Consider the following 16,077-nt stretch of genomic DNA (forward strand, 5'->3'; position numbering starts at 1 on the left):
TTTACCCTGATAGCACACGTACATCTCTGAGACGTCTATTTGATGTGTGTGTTTACGTCTGGAAGATGTATTTTTTAGAGTGTTGACCATCTGTGGTGAAACTGTGGTAAAAATTCTGACCCATTTTAAAACATTTCAGAAAAATTCTTAGTCCTTCAAAAACTATAGTTGGAGAGACCCTGAGCATTTGTTTAAAACATTAATAGTGTAGAAAATTTGTATTTAATACTGTTTACCAAAAAGTGCCCAAATTTTGCTGACTTCAATCCATTTTAAATGCTGTATAACGTCAGTTATTCTGCAAAAAAATTTAGTCCCCCCACGCCCCATTTTATTTCCCCTCCTCTTCACACTCCAGTCCAGTAGGTGGCGGTAAGACACATGCGTGTGTTTGCCAACCACCATTAAACCTCAGAGGAAGAAGATTAGTTTCAGAATGATCTCTGGTGTTGTGTTGTGATACTGACTACAAACTGTTAGAAATGTACTTTTAGTATATAGAAAGACACATGTTGAATCAGGTCAATAAATACCGGTAATATTCCCATCCTCATAGACGGTAGTAAGGTTTGAAGCGAGCAGGAATATCTGGAGGAGTATCAACTGAACTGAGATCTGCTGCTGTGAAGATGGCGTTTGTTAAAGAGGAGAGTGAGGAGGACATGAGTAAACCAGAACCCTGGAGAATAAAACACGAGGAACAAGGAGGTTGGTGTCTATTCTTCATTCGTATTCTGTTGTGCTACATTAAGTCTTAAATTCTTTAATGTAAAACAAGGCGTTAATTAAGATTAAAATGTCTTAAATCCACGTTTCAAATGTTTTAAAAATAAACTGAACAGCCAGCGATATTCGCTTGTTGCTTTTTGGAATGTAAAACTTTGTTGAACTCGGAGCTTGTACAGACTTTGTTTTTATGTTATCGTAATCTATTTGTGTGGACAAAGGTTTAACTGTTTTACAGAAGTCTTTCTGCGGTTTACTATGGCTTTTTTATGACAAACATTGAGAGCACATTATTGTAGCGCGAGAGCTCGCATATTTTTTCTTTGCTCGCCCACAAAAATGGATGCGCAAAATCATGCGAGAATAAAAGGTGACACACATTTGGTTTTTGACCACTTACAATGTGTACAATTTACTTAATGAGCCACTTTAACATGTCCATGTCCCTGGTATTGAACCATCGATGGCCTTTAAAATGAAGATACCAAAAGGAACATTTAAGAACCAGAATCTAAAATTGTGGATTACTCAGTAAATATACATCTGTGATATGTAATATTTTGGCTTTAATTTATGTTTGTCTTTCTACAGAAAAAATATTAATATGAAATATGAATATAAATATGAAATCAAAAATTTGAGCCTGGGACCTCTGGTTGATTTGACACAGTATGATCCAAAAGCACAACATGTTGTTGTTATTGTAAATTTATTTGTGTAAAAGTTGAGACTTCACAGATTCAAAAGATGTATTTCTTTTATCTGTATGACCAAAAATTGAGTATTTTAAGTGCAAGTGATCATACCGGCGCCTCCATGTTAGCTGTCATGTAAGTGCAGTACTATTCAGCTTTCACACTCCGCACAAACACTTAACACATTTTTCTAGGTTAATATTAAATTGAGCAATGTAAGTTGCTTGCATGTTTCAGATGGTAAGCCATATTTGAGGTCGTTAAATGATAGTCGAGAGTTTGTGTGTCCTGACCATTGTACTGTAATTACCACACAACTTGTTCAGTCTTTTCACCTTATTCCTGACTAGCCTACTGCGTATTGAGTTATAGGTGGCACTTCTGGTTTGGGAAACTTCCATTCAAAAAGACTGAAATTAATCATTTCAAATCATAAGGTTAAATTCTAACTGCACGCAGATAGATGAGAGAGAGCGAGGAGTGTGGTGCTTAAAACATTAGCATACCTTTGAATGGACGTCAGTTTTCTGCCCCACTTTTACAATCTCCAGATCCTGGACCCATCCATCTGTAAAAAAGACCTGGGCCTGCGGCAGCGACTTTTAAGTTACCGAAAACTTTGTGTGTGTATGCACTAACACTTAATATCATGTAGTTGTGTGTGTGTAAAATTATATATATATATAATATTGGGCAACAGTTTGACATCCCTTGACCAGTCGCTCTGCTCTAAAGGATCCAGTCCTTTGATTCCCTTTATTTTCTCGTCATATCTCGTCTTTGCATTAGAATTTAGTTTTAGGCGGTATGGTCCGACAATGTTTTCTTTAGCCCGCTGCATTTTGTAGGATTATATTCTGTTTTTCCCACTAATTTTTAATTATTTTCATGCCAGAACACTAGCCTGCTATGCCAGCCCATGTAAACTGGCCAAACATACCCATAATTCTTTGCGTTCTGATGACGTTGCCACCCAGTTGGTCACATGTCTTAGCGATCTCTGTTGTTTTTGTGGATCTGTTTGAACTGGGATCATTTTGAGGATGTTCTGCATTTGAAACTTTTCAAAAATGCAAAGGGAAAACTTTCTGTTTTTAGTACATTGTCATGTAAACATACCCCAATTTCCTTTTATTTTCCAACTGTCCTAATTGATTTTCATCATTTTAATGTTTTCATTTTAGGTCTGGTGAAAGTGAAAGAGGAAAGAGAAGATCTGAATGAAGTGGAGGAGAAATATCAGCTTCAGAAAGCTCATGATGACACCGCTGAAGAAAAACCATTGAGTTGCTCCAAAACTGAAAACAGTTGCTCACAAAGCAGCATTCAAAAAGCAGAAGTCAAAAGACCTTTCGTCTGTTCTAAGTGTAGAAAGACTTTCAAACATAAAAGAAGCCTTAAGAGTCACATGATAATTCACACAGAAAAAAATACTTTCACCTGCTCTTACTGTGGAAGGACGTTTACAAAGAAATCACACCGTAATGATCATTTGGTAAGTCACACTTCAGAAAAGCCTTTCACCTGCCCTGAGTGTGGAAAAACTTTCACACGTAAAGAAAGCCTTAAGAATCACATGTTAATTCATATTGGAAAAAGGCCTTTCGCCTTCTCTCAGTGTGGAAAGGGTTTTACATGTAAAGGACACCTTAAGAATCACATGCTAATTCATGCTGAAATAAAGGCTTTCATCTGCTCTCAGTGTGGAAAGAGTTTTACACAGAAAGCACACCTTAAGTATCATTTGGTAACTCACACTTCAGAAAATGCTCTCAGTGTGGAAACACTTTCAAACATAAGGGAAGCCTTAAGATACACATGTTAATTCATGCTGGAAACAAGCCTTTCATCTGCTTTTACTGTGGAAAGAACTTTACACAGAAAGGACACCTTAAGGATCATTTGGTAACTCACACCTCTGAAAAGCCTTTCTGCTGCTCTCAGTGTGGAAAGTGTTTCACACGTAAGGCAAACCTTAAGCATCACATTTTAATTCACGCTGGAATAAAGCCTTTCACCTGCTCTCAATGTGGCAAGAGTTTTACACAGAACTCACACCTTAAGTATCATTTGTTTATTCACACTTCAGAAAAGCCGTTTACTTGTTCTCAATGTGGAAACACTTTCACATGTAAAAGAAGCCTGAAGAAGCACATGTTGATTCATACTTGAAAAAGGCCTTGTACCTGCCCTCAGTGTGGAAACACTTTTACACATCAAGGAAGAACATTTCACCTGCTCTCAATGTGGAAAGACATGAGAATTCACACTGAAGAGATGCCTTACACACATCACTCAGATCTCATCGTTTTCATCTTCGCTTTATTTTTTGCAAAGCATTATTTTGTATAATTTCTGTTATGATAGAGACATCGACTTTTGCTTTGATTCGTTATACATATTGTGGGCGGAGCAATGGAAGGAGGGATGGGCTTGTTTGTTTAGGTTGATTTCAGATATCGTCAGTGTTCTCAGAAATCACTTACTGAACCTATAACTGTGATCACTGCAGTAAAGAAAAATTGCTTTGGCATCAAGAAACACCAGAAAGTTCAGATTTCTAAGGGTTGACTCTTTTAAAAGGCACTAGAAATAAATGACTGAAATACAAAGAACTGACATCTTTTTAGATGTACATTTTCTTTAATAATCTTGACTTTGTCACTGAGGAAAACATACATTTAAGTTGATTCTGAATAATATGATTTTAGGATAACACTTTTAATGGTAGACCTGAATAGCAAGGTGGAAACTACCTTCAAGTCTGATTCTGTCGTTGTTATTATTTTGTTTTGCCATTTTTCCCTTTCATGATTGAAATTGATAAATTGACATCGCCAAATACTGGCCTTTCGTGAATAATACTTTTTTTTGTTTTTTGTAAGATTATGAAAAAATAATTAAATGTTTCAAATGATAAACTTTTATGTCAATGAAATAACTGGTCCGATCGGGACTGTGACAGTTCTGTTAACAAGCGCTGTATGGGCTCTCTACAGGCCAATCTCGAATCTACCTTTTCTGTCAAAGATACTAGAAAAGGCAGTTTCAACACAACTGTGCTCCTTTTTAGAAAGAAATGGAATCTGTGGATTTCCAGTCAGGATTTAGACCATACCATAGTACTGAGACTGCTCTCGTTAGAGTTACAAACGATCTACTCTTATCATCCGATCGTGGCTGTATTTCTCTATTAGTGTTATTAGATCTCAGTGCTGCTTTTGACACTATCGATCACAACATTCTTTTAAAAAGACTTGAAAACTATATTGGCATTAGTGGAATTGCTTTGGCATGGTTCAAATCGTACTTATCTGACCATTATCAGTCTGTAGTAGTTAATGAAGAGATGTCGTATCGATCACAGGTTCAATATGGAGTACCACAAGGCTCAGTACTAGGACCGTTGCTTTTCACTCTGTACATGCTGCCCTTAGGAGAGATAATTAGGAAGCATGGTGTTAGTTTTCACTGCTACGCTGACGATACTCAGCTCTATATTTCCTCGCGCCCTGACGAAACCTACAAATTCACAAAACTAACAGAATGCATAGCTGACATTAAAAACTGGATGACAAGAAATTTCTTATTATTCAGAAAAAACTGATATCCAAATCTTTGGACCAAAAACTTCCTCACGAAAAAACCTTGAACACTTGACGGGTGCTCCATTAAACCTTCGTCCTCAGTTAGGAACTTGGGTGTGCTTTTCGATACCAATCTTTCATTTGAAAGTCATGTTTCTAGTATCTGTAAAACCGCCTTCTTCCATCTAAAAAATATATCTAAATTACGACATATGCTCTCAATGACAAATGCGGAAACAGTTGGTTCATGCATTCATGACCTCAAGACTAGATTACTGTAACGCTCTACTTGGTGGTTGTTCTGCTCGGCTTTTAAACAGACTACAGTTGGTCCAAAATGCGGCAGCTAGAGTTCTTACTAGAACCAGAAAGTATGACCATATTAGCCCAGTTCTGTCAACATTACATTGGCTCCCTATTAAACATCGTATAGATTTTAAAATCTTGCTACTTACTTATAAAGCTCTAAATGGTTTAGCTCCCCAGTACCTAAGTGAGCTCTTAATGCATTATAGTCCTTCACGTCTATTGCGATCTCAGAATTCAGGCCAGTTGATAATACCCAGAATATCAAAATCAACTGAAGGCGGCAGATCCTTTTCCTATTTAGCACCTAAACTCTGGAACAATCTTCCTAGCATTGTTCGGGAAGCAGACACACTCTGTCAGTTTAAATCTACACTAAAAACACATCTCTTTGCTCTTGCATACACATAACACATTATCAATACATTAACATTTTTCAAATCCGTTAAAGGATTGTTACGCTGCAATAATTAGGTCGGCCGGAACCGAGAACATTTCCTATAACACTAGATATACCTGTACATCAGAATAAGAATGGCATCTACGCTAATATCTGTCTCTCTGCTTTTCCCCCAGTGTTGCCGGGTGCTGAATCCAGGCTGTGTCCAGATCAGATGGAGAACCTGTGTCTGGACCTGACTACAACGTAGCCCAGGAGACAATGGGCCTACAGATCCAGTTCTGGCTGCATCTATAATTTAGATTTTTAATCCCCGTATCCGCTTACATATATTTATATATAATCTATTTTTAATCTCTATAATAAAAATGTAAAATTTAGATTTTGATCTCCATATCCATTTACATATATTATATATATCTTCCAAGGGGTTTTTTCCCTCCTAGGACTTTTTTCCCAGTGTTAGCACGCTGGGTTTTCTCCTAGGGTTTTTTTTCCACCCCTGGGAGTCAGCCGACATTGGCTTAATGTAGCACCATCTTGTATATGTTACATATTACCACGCTTGCTTGTACAGCTTATTTTTAACCACTTCCCTTTTTTTTTTTTTTTCTGTGCTTCTAATATGTAAAGCTGCTTTGAAACAATTACCAATTGTAAAAGCGCTATATAAATAAATTTGACTTGACTTGACTTGACTTTCTCTCAGCCAAGTGATATTGTGTAAATATGTCACTAATTTACTTGCAATGTAGAGGGTTGATGAAAATGGGAACTTGTAGTGTTATGTACTGTGAGGAGGTACAATTTGTTTGTTTTTTCCAGAATTTTCTGTTCACTATATATGACTTCACAATAAGAAATGTGTAAAGATAGACATGCAAATGTGATTTTTCAGTTTACATGCAACAAATTGCTACACAAATAAATGGACTGTGTATATACAAATGTGCATATTCTTTCTTTGTGTACTATAGCATTGACTTTTCTGAGTAAACTTTTACCATTGAAATCTCCCAGCCAGCACAGCCATGTGGGGCCAAATGGGTTTCACCTGAGCTATCTAACTGGGGCCCAGAGAGTTTTGACCTCAGTTTTCATGCAGGTCCCAAATAGGTTTAGCCAGATGAGTGGATGAAATGAACACTGATCAGTGTGCACACTACATGCTGTTAAATGTAACACTGAGGGTACGTTTGCATGACAACAATGTACTAAAAACAGAAAACTTTTTTCTCTGTACAGATGACAGCTTTATCAAAACTATCCCCGTTCACATGGATCCACAAAAATGACTAAAAACGCTGTACTGTGCATGCCAGACAAATAATCGGCGATGTCACTTTGTAAAGAAAGTCTACGTGCTCATCTGCACATGTGCATTCTTTTACAGGGCTCCCATGCCAAACACACATGCCTATCCACCTTATTTTTAGTTTACTGCGCTTTGATATTCCTCTTATTAATTCCCTATAGCGGCTAATAAATCAGAAGTCTCACACATTCACAGAAAACACATTGAAAAGTAAGTTTGATAGACTAAACACGTAATATGCATGTGCATGACATCAGCGTTTTCACAGATTCACAGATGTTTTTGCATTTTACAGAGATGACAGTGGTAGCGTTTCTGAAAACTTGTACTTTGAAACCCATTTTCATTTTCACGCCACCAAAATGCCTTTGTCGTGCAATCAGTGTTGGATCAGTGTTGGATTTAATAAGATTATTCATTGATTAATTGAGGGATGATTGAGCATTAGTAATGACGCAGGGGCCCGTTTCAATAAGGAGGTTCAACCAACTCTGATTTAAAACTTAAACCCTGAGTTCACTTACTCTGAGATGGGAAACTCTTGAATTTTCAGTTTCAGAACAGCTGAATTGAGTTCAATCGACCCTGAGTAGGTTGACTCTCAAGTCAAGTCAAGTCATCTTCATTTATATAGCGCTTTTCACAATACATATTGTTTCAAAGCAACTTCAAAGTGACAATATAAATTCTTATTGAGCTAAAGTTGGTTTTTAATGGAATCACTTCTGTTGTAAAAATTGTTAATTATTACTCTAGGGGCTGCTTTCCCACTGAAAACTGAATACCCCTAATGCATTCTTGCATTCATTTACGTGTTTAGTCTATAGGTTTGCGTGTTTGTGCGCAGAAGCTTGGTCTTTTTTTTGAAAAAAAAGTGATATTTGCCAAATTACTTTACTGGTCCGCATAATACAGAAAAAGTAGTTGTGTCCGTGGATCTATGCAAACTGGAATAATTTTGATAACGTTTAATCTATACATAGGGAAAGGGAAATGGGTCTTACTGTGTCTTAAAATCGGCGGTTGCTAACAAATTGCTAAAAGGGACTACTTCCTTTGGCTGGGACTTTAGACGTCATCATTAAAAACGGGACATTTGGACAGCATTTCTCATGAAAAAGTGGATAAGTATTCATACACAGCGCAGATCATAATCAGCAAGCTTGTTTTTAAATAAAGTTGTTTTTTAAATAAAGTTTGAGGAAGCTTGGTGGTGACGACGTTGATACGCGACCATGGTGTGCTGTAGTCCGTTTATAGCCTACTGTTAGCCTTTTATATCTGACGACATTATTTAGGCTTCAAAATCTATAAATGTTGTGTTAACTTGTAAAGATTATCTTGATAGACAAAACGTGTAAGTGTCATAACCCTTTGTTAAACACAGAGCTTATTTTCTGCGATTTTCCAAAAGTCTATTGGAAAAATGCATAGGCTTTCGATCGAGGGAACCTGTGTGCCGCTAACTTCCGGGTTGGCCTACAAAAACGCGTCATCCCTGGGGCACTCTATTGTCACGCCTTCAGTTCCAGTAATGCTTAAATATCCGATATTACGATTCACCATGGCAACAGCACCCAACAAAAAGACGTCTGCATACTTCCGAGTCAATGCAAGTTTAATTCTTGTCACTATTATAATATCAGAAGTGAAAACTGGCAGAATGGTAGGTTATTGAACTAATATTTTTTTCCATGGTATCCCACAGGTAAAAATAAAATTATTTAAGTGGATTTTTCTTACTTTGCAAATGATCTGCCAATGCTATTATATTTTACTTGCATTGTCTCATGGTATGACCTAAACAACATACTCAGGTGAGGCTCTCTCTTCTTTGAAATGCAGCCACAGCTGTTTGCCGATCACAGAGCGAAGATCGCATACAACATCTCGCTTTTGATAGGAAGTGCACTGCAATGGCGTGTCATGTGGGATGCGAACAGACCGGTTACTAACTCGCTGACAGCATTCTCTGTGCATTTTAAAGAGGTCAAACGCCAGTTCAATCTCAGTGCTTGACCAGCTTTACCAGCTTTGTCAAGGAAGCTCTCCAGTTCCTCACTCAAGCTGCCGTCAGTGGGTGGAATGAGACTGTGCTGATCACCGCATTTCATTAGTGCTTTAATCCCAACATCTGACAACAAATGGAGATCTATGACATTGTGATTGGATTAGAGAACTTTATTCTAAGTTCTACAACAGAATCCACAACTGCTTTTGCTTATATGGTGCAGAGGGACATCCCTTTCCAACCTGTCCAGTTAGACCACCACACCCAGCGGTAAGTACTATCCATATCCCACCTTCAATTTCCTCTCTTGTACGTTCTGATGTTATTCTGATGACTTCTTGTCAATCTATTTCGGCAAAAGCCATCATAGACTCTGGAACTACCGGCAAATTCATATCACTCAACCTGCTATGCAAGTTCTCCATGTTCATCGATATTGAGAATACCACTGGGCTGTGGCTACATCCATCACTGCACCCCCACCATGACGCTTCATGTTGGATGCCTGCATCAAGAAAAAAAGTATTGTGCTGGAGGGTTCAACCGCTGACATCATCCTGGGATTCCTGTGGATGCTGTAATACTGTCCTCTTGTTTGCTAGAACATTGGAGACTGTTGGAGATAAAAGACAAGAAAAGTGTCCCTATTTTGCTGACTTCATATTTAAATGCTGTAACGTCAGTCATTCTGCAAAATGTAGTTCATGATTATGAAAAGTTAAACATAATTAAACATTGGAGAACATTTTGTGATTTTCACTGAAATATTTGACTGGAATAAATTTGGAATCTCTCGTTTCTCTTTTCTTCTCCTCACTCAAGCCTGTAGGCTAATGATATAACTCCAATACTCATAGGCTGTATAATTTTAACAAATTTCACAAAGTCCTTCCATTTCTTTGCTTTTTTTTTTTTTAAGGAACAAAACTTTTCCCCCATATTATTTCCCCTCTCTTCACACTCCAGTCCAGTGGGTGGCGGTAAGACACGTGCGTGTGTTTGCCAACCACCATTAAACCTCAGAGGAGGAAAATTAGTTTCTGGAGTTGTGTTGTATCTTGCTTAATGCAAACTAGATACATTTTGAATAAGGTCAATAAATATCTGTAATATTCCCATCCTGGAGGAGTATCAGAACTGAGATCTGCTGCTGTGAAGATGGTGTTTGTTAAAGAGGAGAGTGAGGAGGACATGAGTGAACCAGAACCCTGGAGAATAAAACACGAGGAACAAGGAGGTTGGTGTCTATTCTTCATTCATATTTAATGACTGTTGCGGTTCGTTAAGCTAAGCCTTAAATTCAGTAAAATATCTGAAATCCACGTTTCAAATGTCTTAAAAATGCAACTGAACAGACAGTTTTTATTTTCACTCGTTGCTTTTTGGAATAACTTTGTTGAACTCGGAGGGTGTGCGACTCATCATACAGACTTTGTTTTTATCTTTTCGTAATCCATTTGTGTGGGCAAAAGTTTACCTGTTTACAGAAGCCTTCCTGCGGTTTTCTACGGAGTTAATTTTAATGACAAATATCGAGAGCCCATGATTGTAGCGCGAGGGCACAGAACTGGACGCGCGCTCTCCACTGTATGCAGTGCTCTCTTATGAACTGCTTCTCCTCTCTCTCAGATATTGTGTGCGCTTAAACTGTGTCCTGCGCACTCGTGAATCTCTCCGTGTTCTTGCACCTGAAATTAATTATCTTTTCTGAATTATCTTTTCAACGTTGTCGAATTATCTTTTCAACGTTGTTTTTAACCAATCAGAATAGACTTCCACGACCGATGAAAATGATATTAAATATTCTTATTTAAAGGGTTAGTTCACCCAAAAATGAAAATTCTGTCATTTATTACTCACCCTCATGTCGTTCTACACCCATAAGACCTTCGGTCATCTCTGGAACACAAATTTTGATATTTTTTGTTGAAATCCGATCGCGTCAAACCGCCAAACTGCTGAAATCACGTGGGCCTCAGAACCGCTGATTCGACACGCTGATTCATTATGCTCCGAAGCTTCATGAAGCAGATAAATCATTCAGAGGGGTTTGACCTGTAATGTTTGAACATTGTGATGCAGTTAGACTAGCTTATTTATCAATCATCCAAGCGGCCCTTTCTGAACCATTTCTTAGATACATTTGATTAATATTATTAAATAGAAATTAAATATCCGTCTTTGATTGTCAAAAGAATTCCAGTTGCAGTTCTTTCTCAGCCAATAAGATTCCATGTAGCATTTTCATCGGTCAGTCGGAAGTCTGATTGGTTAATAACTTTTGCTAATATTTAATCCAGAAGAGAAGATAATTAATTTCTAGTGCAAGAACACAGAGAGTTTGAGCACACAAATATCTGAGTGAGAGGATTTGTAACAAAGGAAGGTTGACTTTCGTAGTTTGCATACGGTCCTCCACATTAAGCTAGATATTTGAACTTGTAAAGTTTTAAATAGATATATTTCTTACAAAAACTCATTGCTTCCCTTCAAAAGGCATTTATTAACCAATATGGATTACTTGGATTATGGATGATAAATGATAAAATTAAATATGAGTTGGATATAGACTTGTGCCGATATTCGGTAATGTGATATATCACGATAATTAAAATGCACGGTATTGTTATCATGGGCACATCAAAATACCATAAATAACAATTTATTACCAATTATTACAATATTTATAATGCATTTAAGAATACTTTCCCCATCAAACGTATAAATTGCACAACACCACTGTATTCTGCATCAAAGGGACACACGCTCCGATGTAAACAAGCCCAGTGTGCATGAGAAGCACATGGCAGAAAGGAGACGTGCTGAATGAAAGTGCACGTTCACTCTCTGACAGCAGAGTTCACTGATCGAACAGCAGAAATGCAGCGGTTACCCCGGAAACCTCATAAACAAAGCAACTGCACTAGTGAAGTTTTTAAAATGCTTCAATATCCATTCATTTTTTTGTAATCTCAATGTTGTTCATCACAGCACCAAATACTTAATAGCCTACTTAAAGACTTAATAGGCTATTTATTTTCAAGCTTAAACATTTTTATATTTTAATCTGGACTACAACATGCCCTAATGATTAGAAATGTTCTGATTATTTGTTATTGTTCAGTAAAACTTTGAGACATATGGTTTCTTTAGTTAAATATGTTAATTCATTATTACCAAACTGACAATGAAAAATACGTATAAAGCATTAATTATTCTTAGTTAATGTTAACTTCTTAGTTACTGTTTAATAACTTTACTAAAATCAAAAGAACTTATTTAATGGACCTGAGATAAAACTAACAATGATCAGTTGTTTTTCTTAACTAACATTAAAAAAAAAAAAAAAAAAAAACTTTCTGTAACAATTGTAGCTATTGCTCAATCTTAGTTAATGCATTAAATAACGAGACCTTATTGTAAAGTGTTACCTGTTGTTCTTTATAGCCTAATTCTTTTGCACTTTAATCTGTTTGAAAATTTTACTTTATATATTTGTGTATTGTATTATTGTATTTAAACATTCTGAGCTGTTATACTATGACAACACTTTTTTTGCAACTTATTTCAATATTGTGATAATACCATATACCATGATAAAAGCTTCAGCAATTAATCGCAACATGAAAATTTGATACCGTCACATGCCTTGTTAGATATTGATCTAGGTGTTGGGGCAATGCAAACCGATGCATATAGCCATCTCCGAAAGAGATACAGTATGGTTTGCCTGAAGGAAGATATACACCTCGGATGGCTTGAGGGTGAGTAAATCATAGGAAAAATTTAATTTTTGGGTGAACTATCCCTTTAAGTGTTGAGGTGCGTAGTGTTTCTTTACAGGGTGACATGACCAACTACTGGCTTGACATGGATATTACAGCATTTTTAGCTGTTTTTTTTGCGGATCTGTGTGAACAGGATCATTTTGACAGTGTTGTCATCTGTACTTGAAACTTTTCAAGAACACAAAGGAAAAAATCTCTATTTTTAGTACATTGTTGTGTAAACATACCCTAATTTCCTTTTATTTTCCAATTGTCTCAATTGATTTTCATATTTTTTGTTTTCATTTTAGGCCTGGTGAATGTGAAAGAGGAAAGAGAAGATCTGAATGAAGTGGAGGAGAAATATCAGCTTCAGAAAGCTCATGATGACACCGCTGAAGAAAAACTGAGTTGCTCCAAAACTGAAAACAGTTGCTCACAAAGCAGCATTCAAATAACAGAAGTCACAAGACCTTTCACCTGCTCTCAGTGTGGAAAGAGTTTTACATGTAAAGGAATCCTTAAGGATCATTTGATAACTCACACTTCAGAAAAGCCTTTCACCTGCTCCCAGTGTGAAAAGACTTTCAAATGTAAAGGAAGCCTTAATACTCACATGCTAATTCATGCTGGAAAAAAGCCTTTCACCTGCTCCAAGTGTGGAAAGAGTTTTAAAAAGAAAGCACACCTTAAATATCATTTGGTATCTCACACTTCAGAAAAGCCTTTCACCTGTCCTCAGTGTGAAAACACTTTCACATGTAAAGACAACCTTAACAGTCACTTGTTAATTCATGCTGGAATAAAGCCTTTCACCTGCTCTCAGTGTGGAAAGAGTTTTACACAGAAATCAAATCTTAATAATCATTTGATAACTCACTCTTCAGAAAGGCCTTTCACCTGCTCTCAATGTGGAGACACTTTCACACGTAAACGAAGCCTTAAGAATCACATGTTCATTCATGCTGAAATAAAGCCTTTCATCTGTTCTCAGTGTGGAAACTCTTTCACATGTAAACAAAGCCTTAGGACTCACATGTTAATTCATACCGGAATAAAGCCTTTCACCTGCTCTCACTGTGGAAAGAGTTTTACAAAAAAAGGACACCTTAAGGATCATTTGTTAACTCACACTTCAGAAAAGCCTTTCGCCTGCTCTCAGTGTGGAAAAACTTTCAAACGTAAAGAAAGCCTTAAGAATCACATGTTGATTCATGCTGGAATAAAGCCTTTCAGCTGCAGTCATTGTGGAAAGAGTTTTACACAGAAAGGACACCTTAAGGGTCATTTGATAATTCACTCTTCAGAAAAGCCTTTCACCTGCCCTCAGTGTGGAAACACTTTCACACGTAAAAGAAGCCTGAAGAAGCACTTGTTGAATCATATTGGAATAAAGCCTTTCACCTGTTCTCAGTGTGGAAAGCAATTTACTCAGAAAGTAAGCCTTAAGAAGCACATGTTAATTCACGCTTAAAAAAAAAAAGGCCTTGTACCTGCTCTCAGTGTGGAAACACTTTCTCACTCTGCAGTAATGCAATTTAAAGGAGTAGTAACAATTTCTGAGACATTTTTGTATGTGAATTGGACCAAATACCACAACTCTTGTAGCCAATCAGCAGCAGTAGGGGGCGTGTATATTCATGATGGGGGAGGAGAGAGAGAGAGAAAGAGGGGGAAAACTGTAGAAAGAGAGATGGCTGAGAGACATTACAAAAGAGAAAAGGTCAGAGGAATATCATCGGGAAAAGAAGACAAATTAGAAAGACTTTCCAGAGCTGGAGAGACTGAACCAGTAAGGCCTGAAAACGGATGCTGAGGCTGTGTTGTTTCTGCTCATACACGAGTAACATTGGTTTTGCTACTTTTAAGAGAATCAAGATATGTTGTTGTAATGTTAGCTATAGTAAAAGGACAGTTTTGAGTGTCATTGAGTCCAACGTGATCTCATGGCAATTCTTACGTATTTTACGAGGTGGCTAATTCATATGAATTCATATGCTTTTTGCTAAATCATACGTATTTTACGAGTTGACAAATTCTGATTAATTCATACGAATGACCTATCCCAAACCCCGCCCCTAAACCTAACCGTCACTGGGGTTTAGACAAAGTTTAGAGTGAGGTGGTATGAATTCATACGAATTAGCCACCTCGTAAAATATGTACGAATTGGTTGTGAGCTGTTGTGCTGCTGGCAACTAACAACAAACTCTTGCTTGTGTTTACTCTTGTGAACTGTATGATTGTGTACTGCTATTTTTATTTATTTGTTCTTCCTTGTTCTTTTTCATCTTAGCTTTATTTTTTGCAAAGCATTGTTTTACTTCTTTTCTGTTATGATAGAGACATCAACTCTTGCATTCTGTGTACGTACATTTTGTTATTTTTATCAAGTCATTTTGATGCAGAAAAAACAGTTTACTCAATAAATAGAGGCTGCAATCACTTTTCGGCAAGTGTAAAACTGAATTTTATGGATTGTATTGACCATTTAAAGGTATTTCAACAGGTAAAAATGACTGAATGAGCTGTAATCTGTCAAGTATAACAGCCATGAATGAAATCAAGTCATTTTGAGGCAGAAAAAACAGTTTACTCAATAAATAGAGGCTGCAATCACTTTTTGGCAAGTGTAAAACTGAATTTTATGGATTGTATTGACCATTTAAAGGTATTTCAACAGGTAAAAATGACTGAATGAGCTGTAATCTGTCAAATATAACAGCCATGAATGAAATCAAGTCATTTTGAGGCAGAAAAAACAGTTTACTCAATAAATAGAGGCTGCAATCACTTTTCGGCAAGTGTAAAACTGCATTTTATGGGATGTATTTACCATTTAAAGGTATTTCAACAGGTAGTATGACTGAATGAGCTATAATCTGTCAAGTATAACAGCCATGAATGAAATCAAGTCATTTTGAGGCAGAAAGAACAGTTCACTCAATAAATAGAGGCTGCAATCACTTTTCGGCAAGTGTAAAACTGCATTTTATGGGTTGTATTGGCCTGGTAAAAAAGGACTGGATTGTTTGGCACAAAGCAAGTAAAATAGCTTTCTGTTATAATCACGTAAAAATCATGTTCGATTAAGCAATAAACGGCAAATTAATTAAATTAATAATTTGGATTAATCCGTTACAGAAAAAGTTTCTTTGCTATTAGCACGGACATAGTTATATGTATTTGCAGGTTATAGCCGTTTGATCATGATAAAATCATCTGTAGACGTGTAGAAACAGGGGCGATACCCTTTAAGCTATGCGCGTT

General features: G+C 36.9%; 2 protein-coding genes across 6 annotated transcripts in view; both read left to right on the forward strand.

Moving 5' to 3' along the window:
* LOC125279803 (gastrula zinc finger protein XlCGF57.1-like) overlaps positions 1-16,077 on the forward strand; it is a 72,825-nt gene that overhangs the window by 17,489 nt on the left and 39,259 nt on the right. The window contains exons 1-4 of one of the 4 annotated variants that reach the window (XM_048209861.1): positions 336-613; positions 10,183-10,277; positions 12,697-12,804; positions 13,119-15,931. In XM_048209861.1, coding sequence (XP_048065818.1) covers positions 10,199-10,277; positions 12,697-12,804; positions 13,119-14,281 — 1,350 coding nt within the window. In that variant the 5' untranslated portion in view covers positions 336-613; positions 10,183-10,198 and the 3' untranslated portion in view covers positions 14,282-15,931. Of the gene's footprint in view, positions 1-335; positions 614-10,175; positions 10,278-12,696; positions 12,805-13,118; positions 15,953-16,077 lie in introns of those variants that run through there. The other 3 variants (XM_048209870.1, XM_048209880.1, XM_048209845.1) reach the window with 3 other exon arrangements.
* Positions 371-6,043, forward strand: LOC125279929 (gastrula zinc finger protein XlCGF49.1-like). 2 transcript variants are annotated; one of them, XM_048210126.1, is made up of 3 exons: positions 371-708; positions 2,606-2,916; positions 5,891-6,043. In XM_048210126.1, exons 1-3 carry the CDS (start codon positions 630-632, stop codon positions 5,951-5,953), a joined length of 453 nt encoding a protein of 150 aa, XP_048066083.1. In that variant the 5' UTR covers positions 371-629; the 3' UTR covers positions 5,954-6,043. The 2 variants fall into 2 exon arrangements, with proteins under 2 accessions (XP_048066083.1, XP_048066072.1); XM_048210115.1 differs by lacking the exon at positions 5,891-6,043 and having other exon boundaries at positions 2,606-3,951.

Source organism: Megalobrama amblycephala, linkage group LG1, assembly GCF_018812025.1.
Source record: "Megalobrama amblycephala isolate DHTTF-2021 linkage group LG1, ASM1881202v1, whole genome shotgun sequence".
In the NCBI taxonomy this organism is placed as follows: domain Eukaryota; kingdom Metazoa; phylum Chordata; class Actinopteri; order Cypriniformes; family Xenocyprididae; genus Megalobrama; species Megalobrama amblycephala.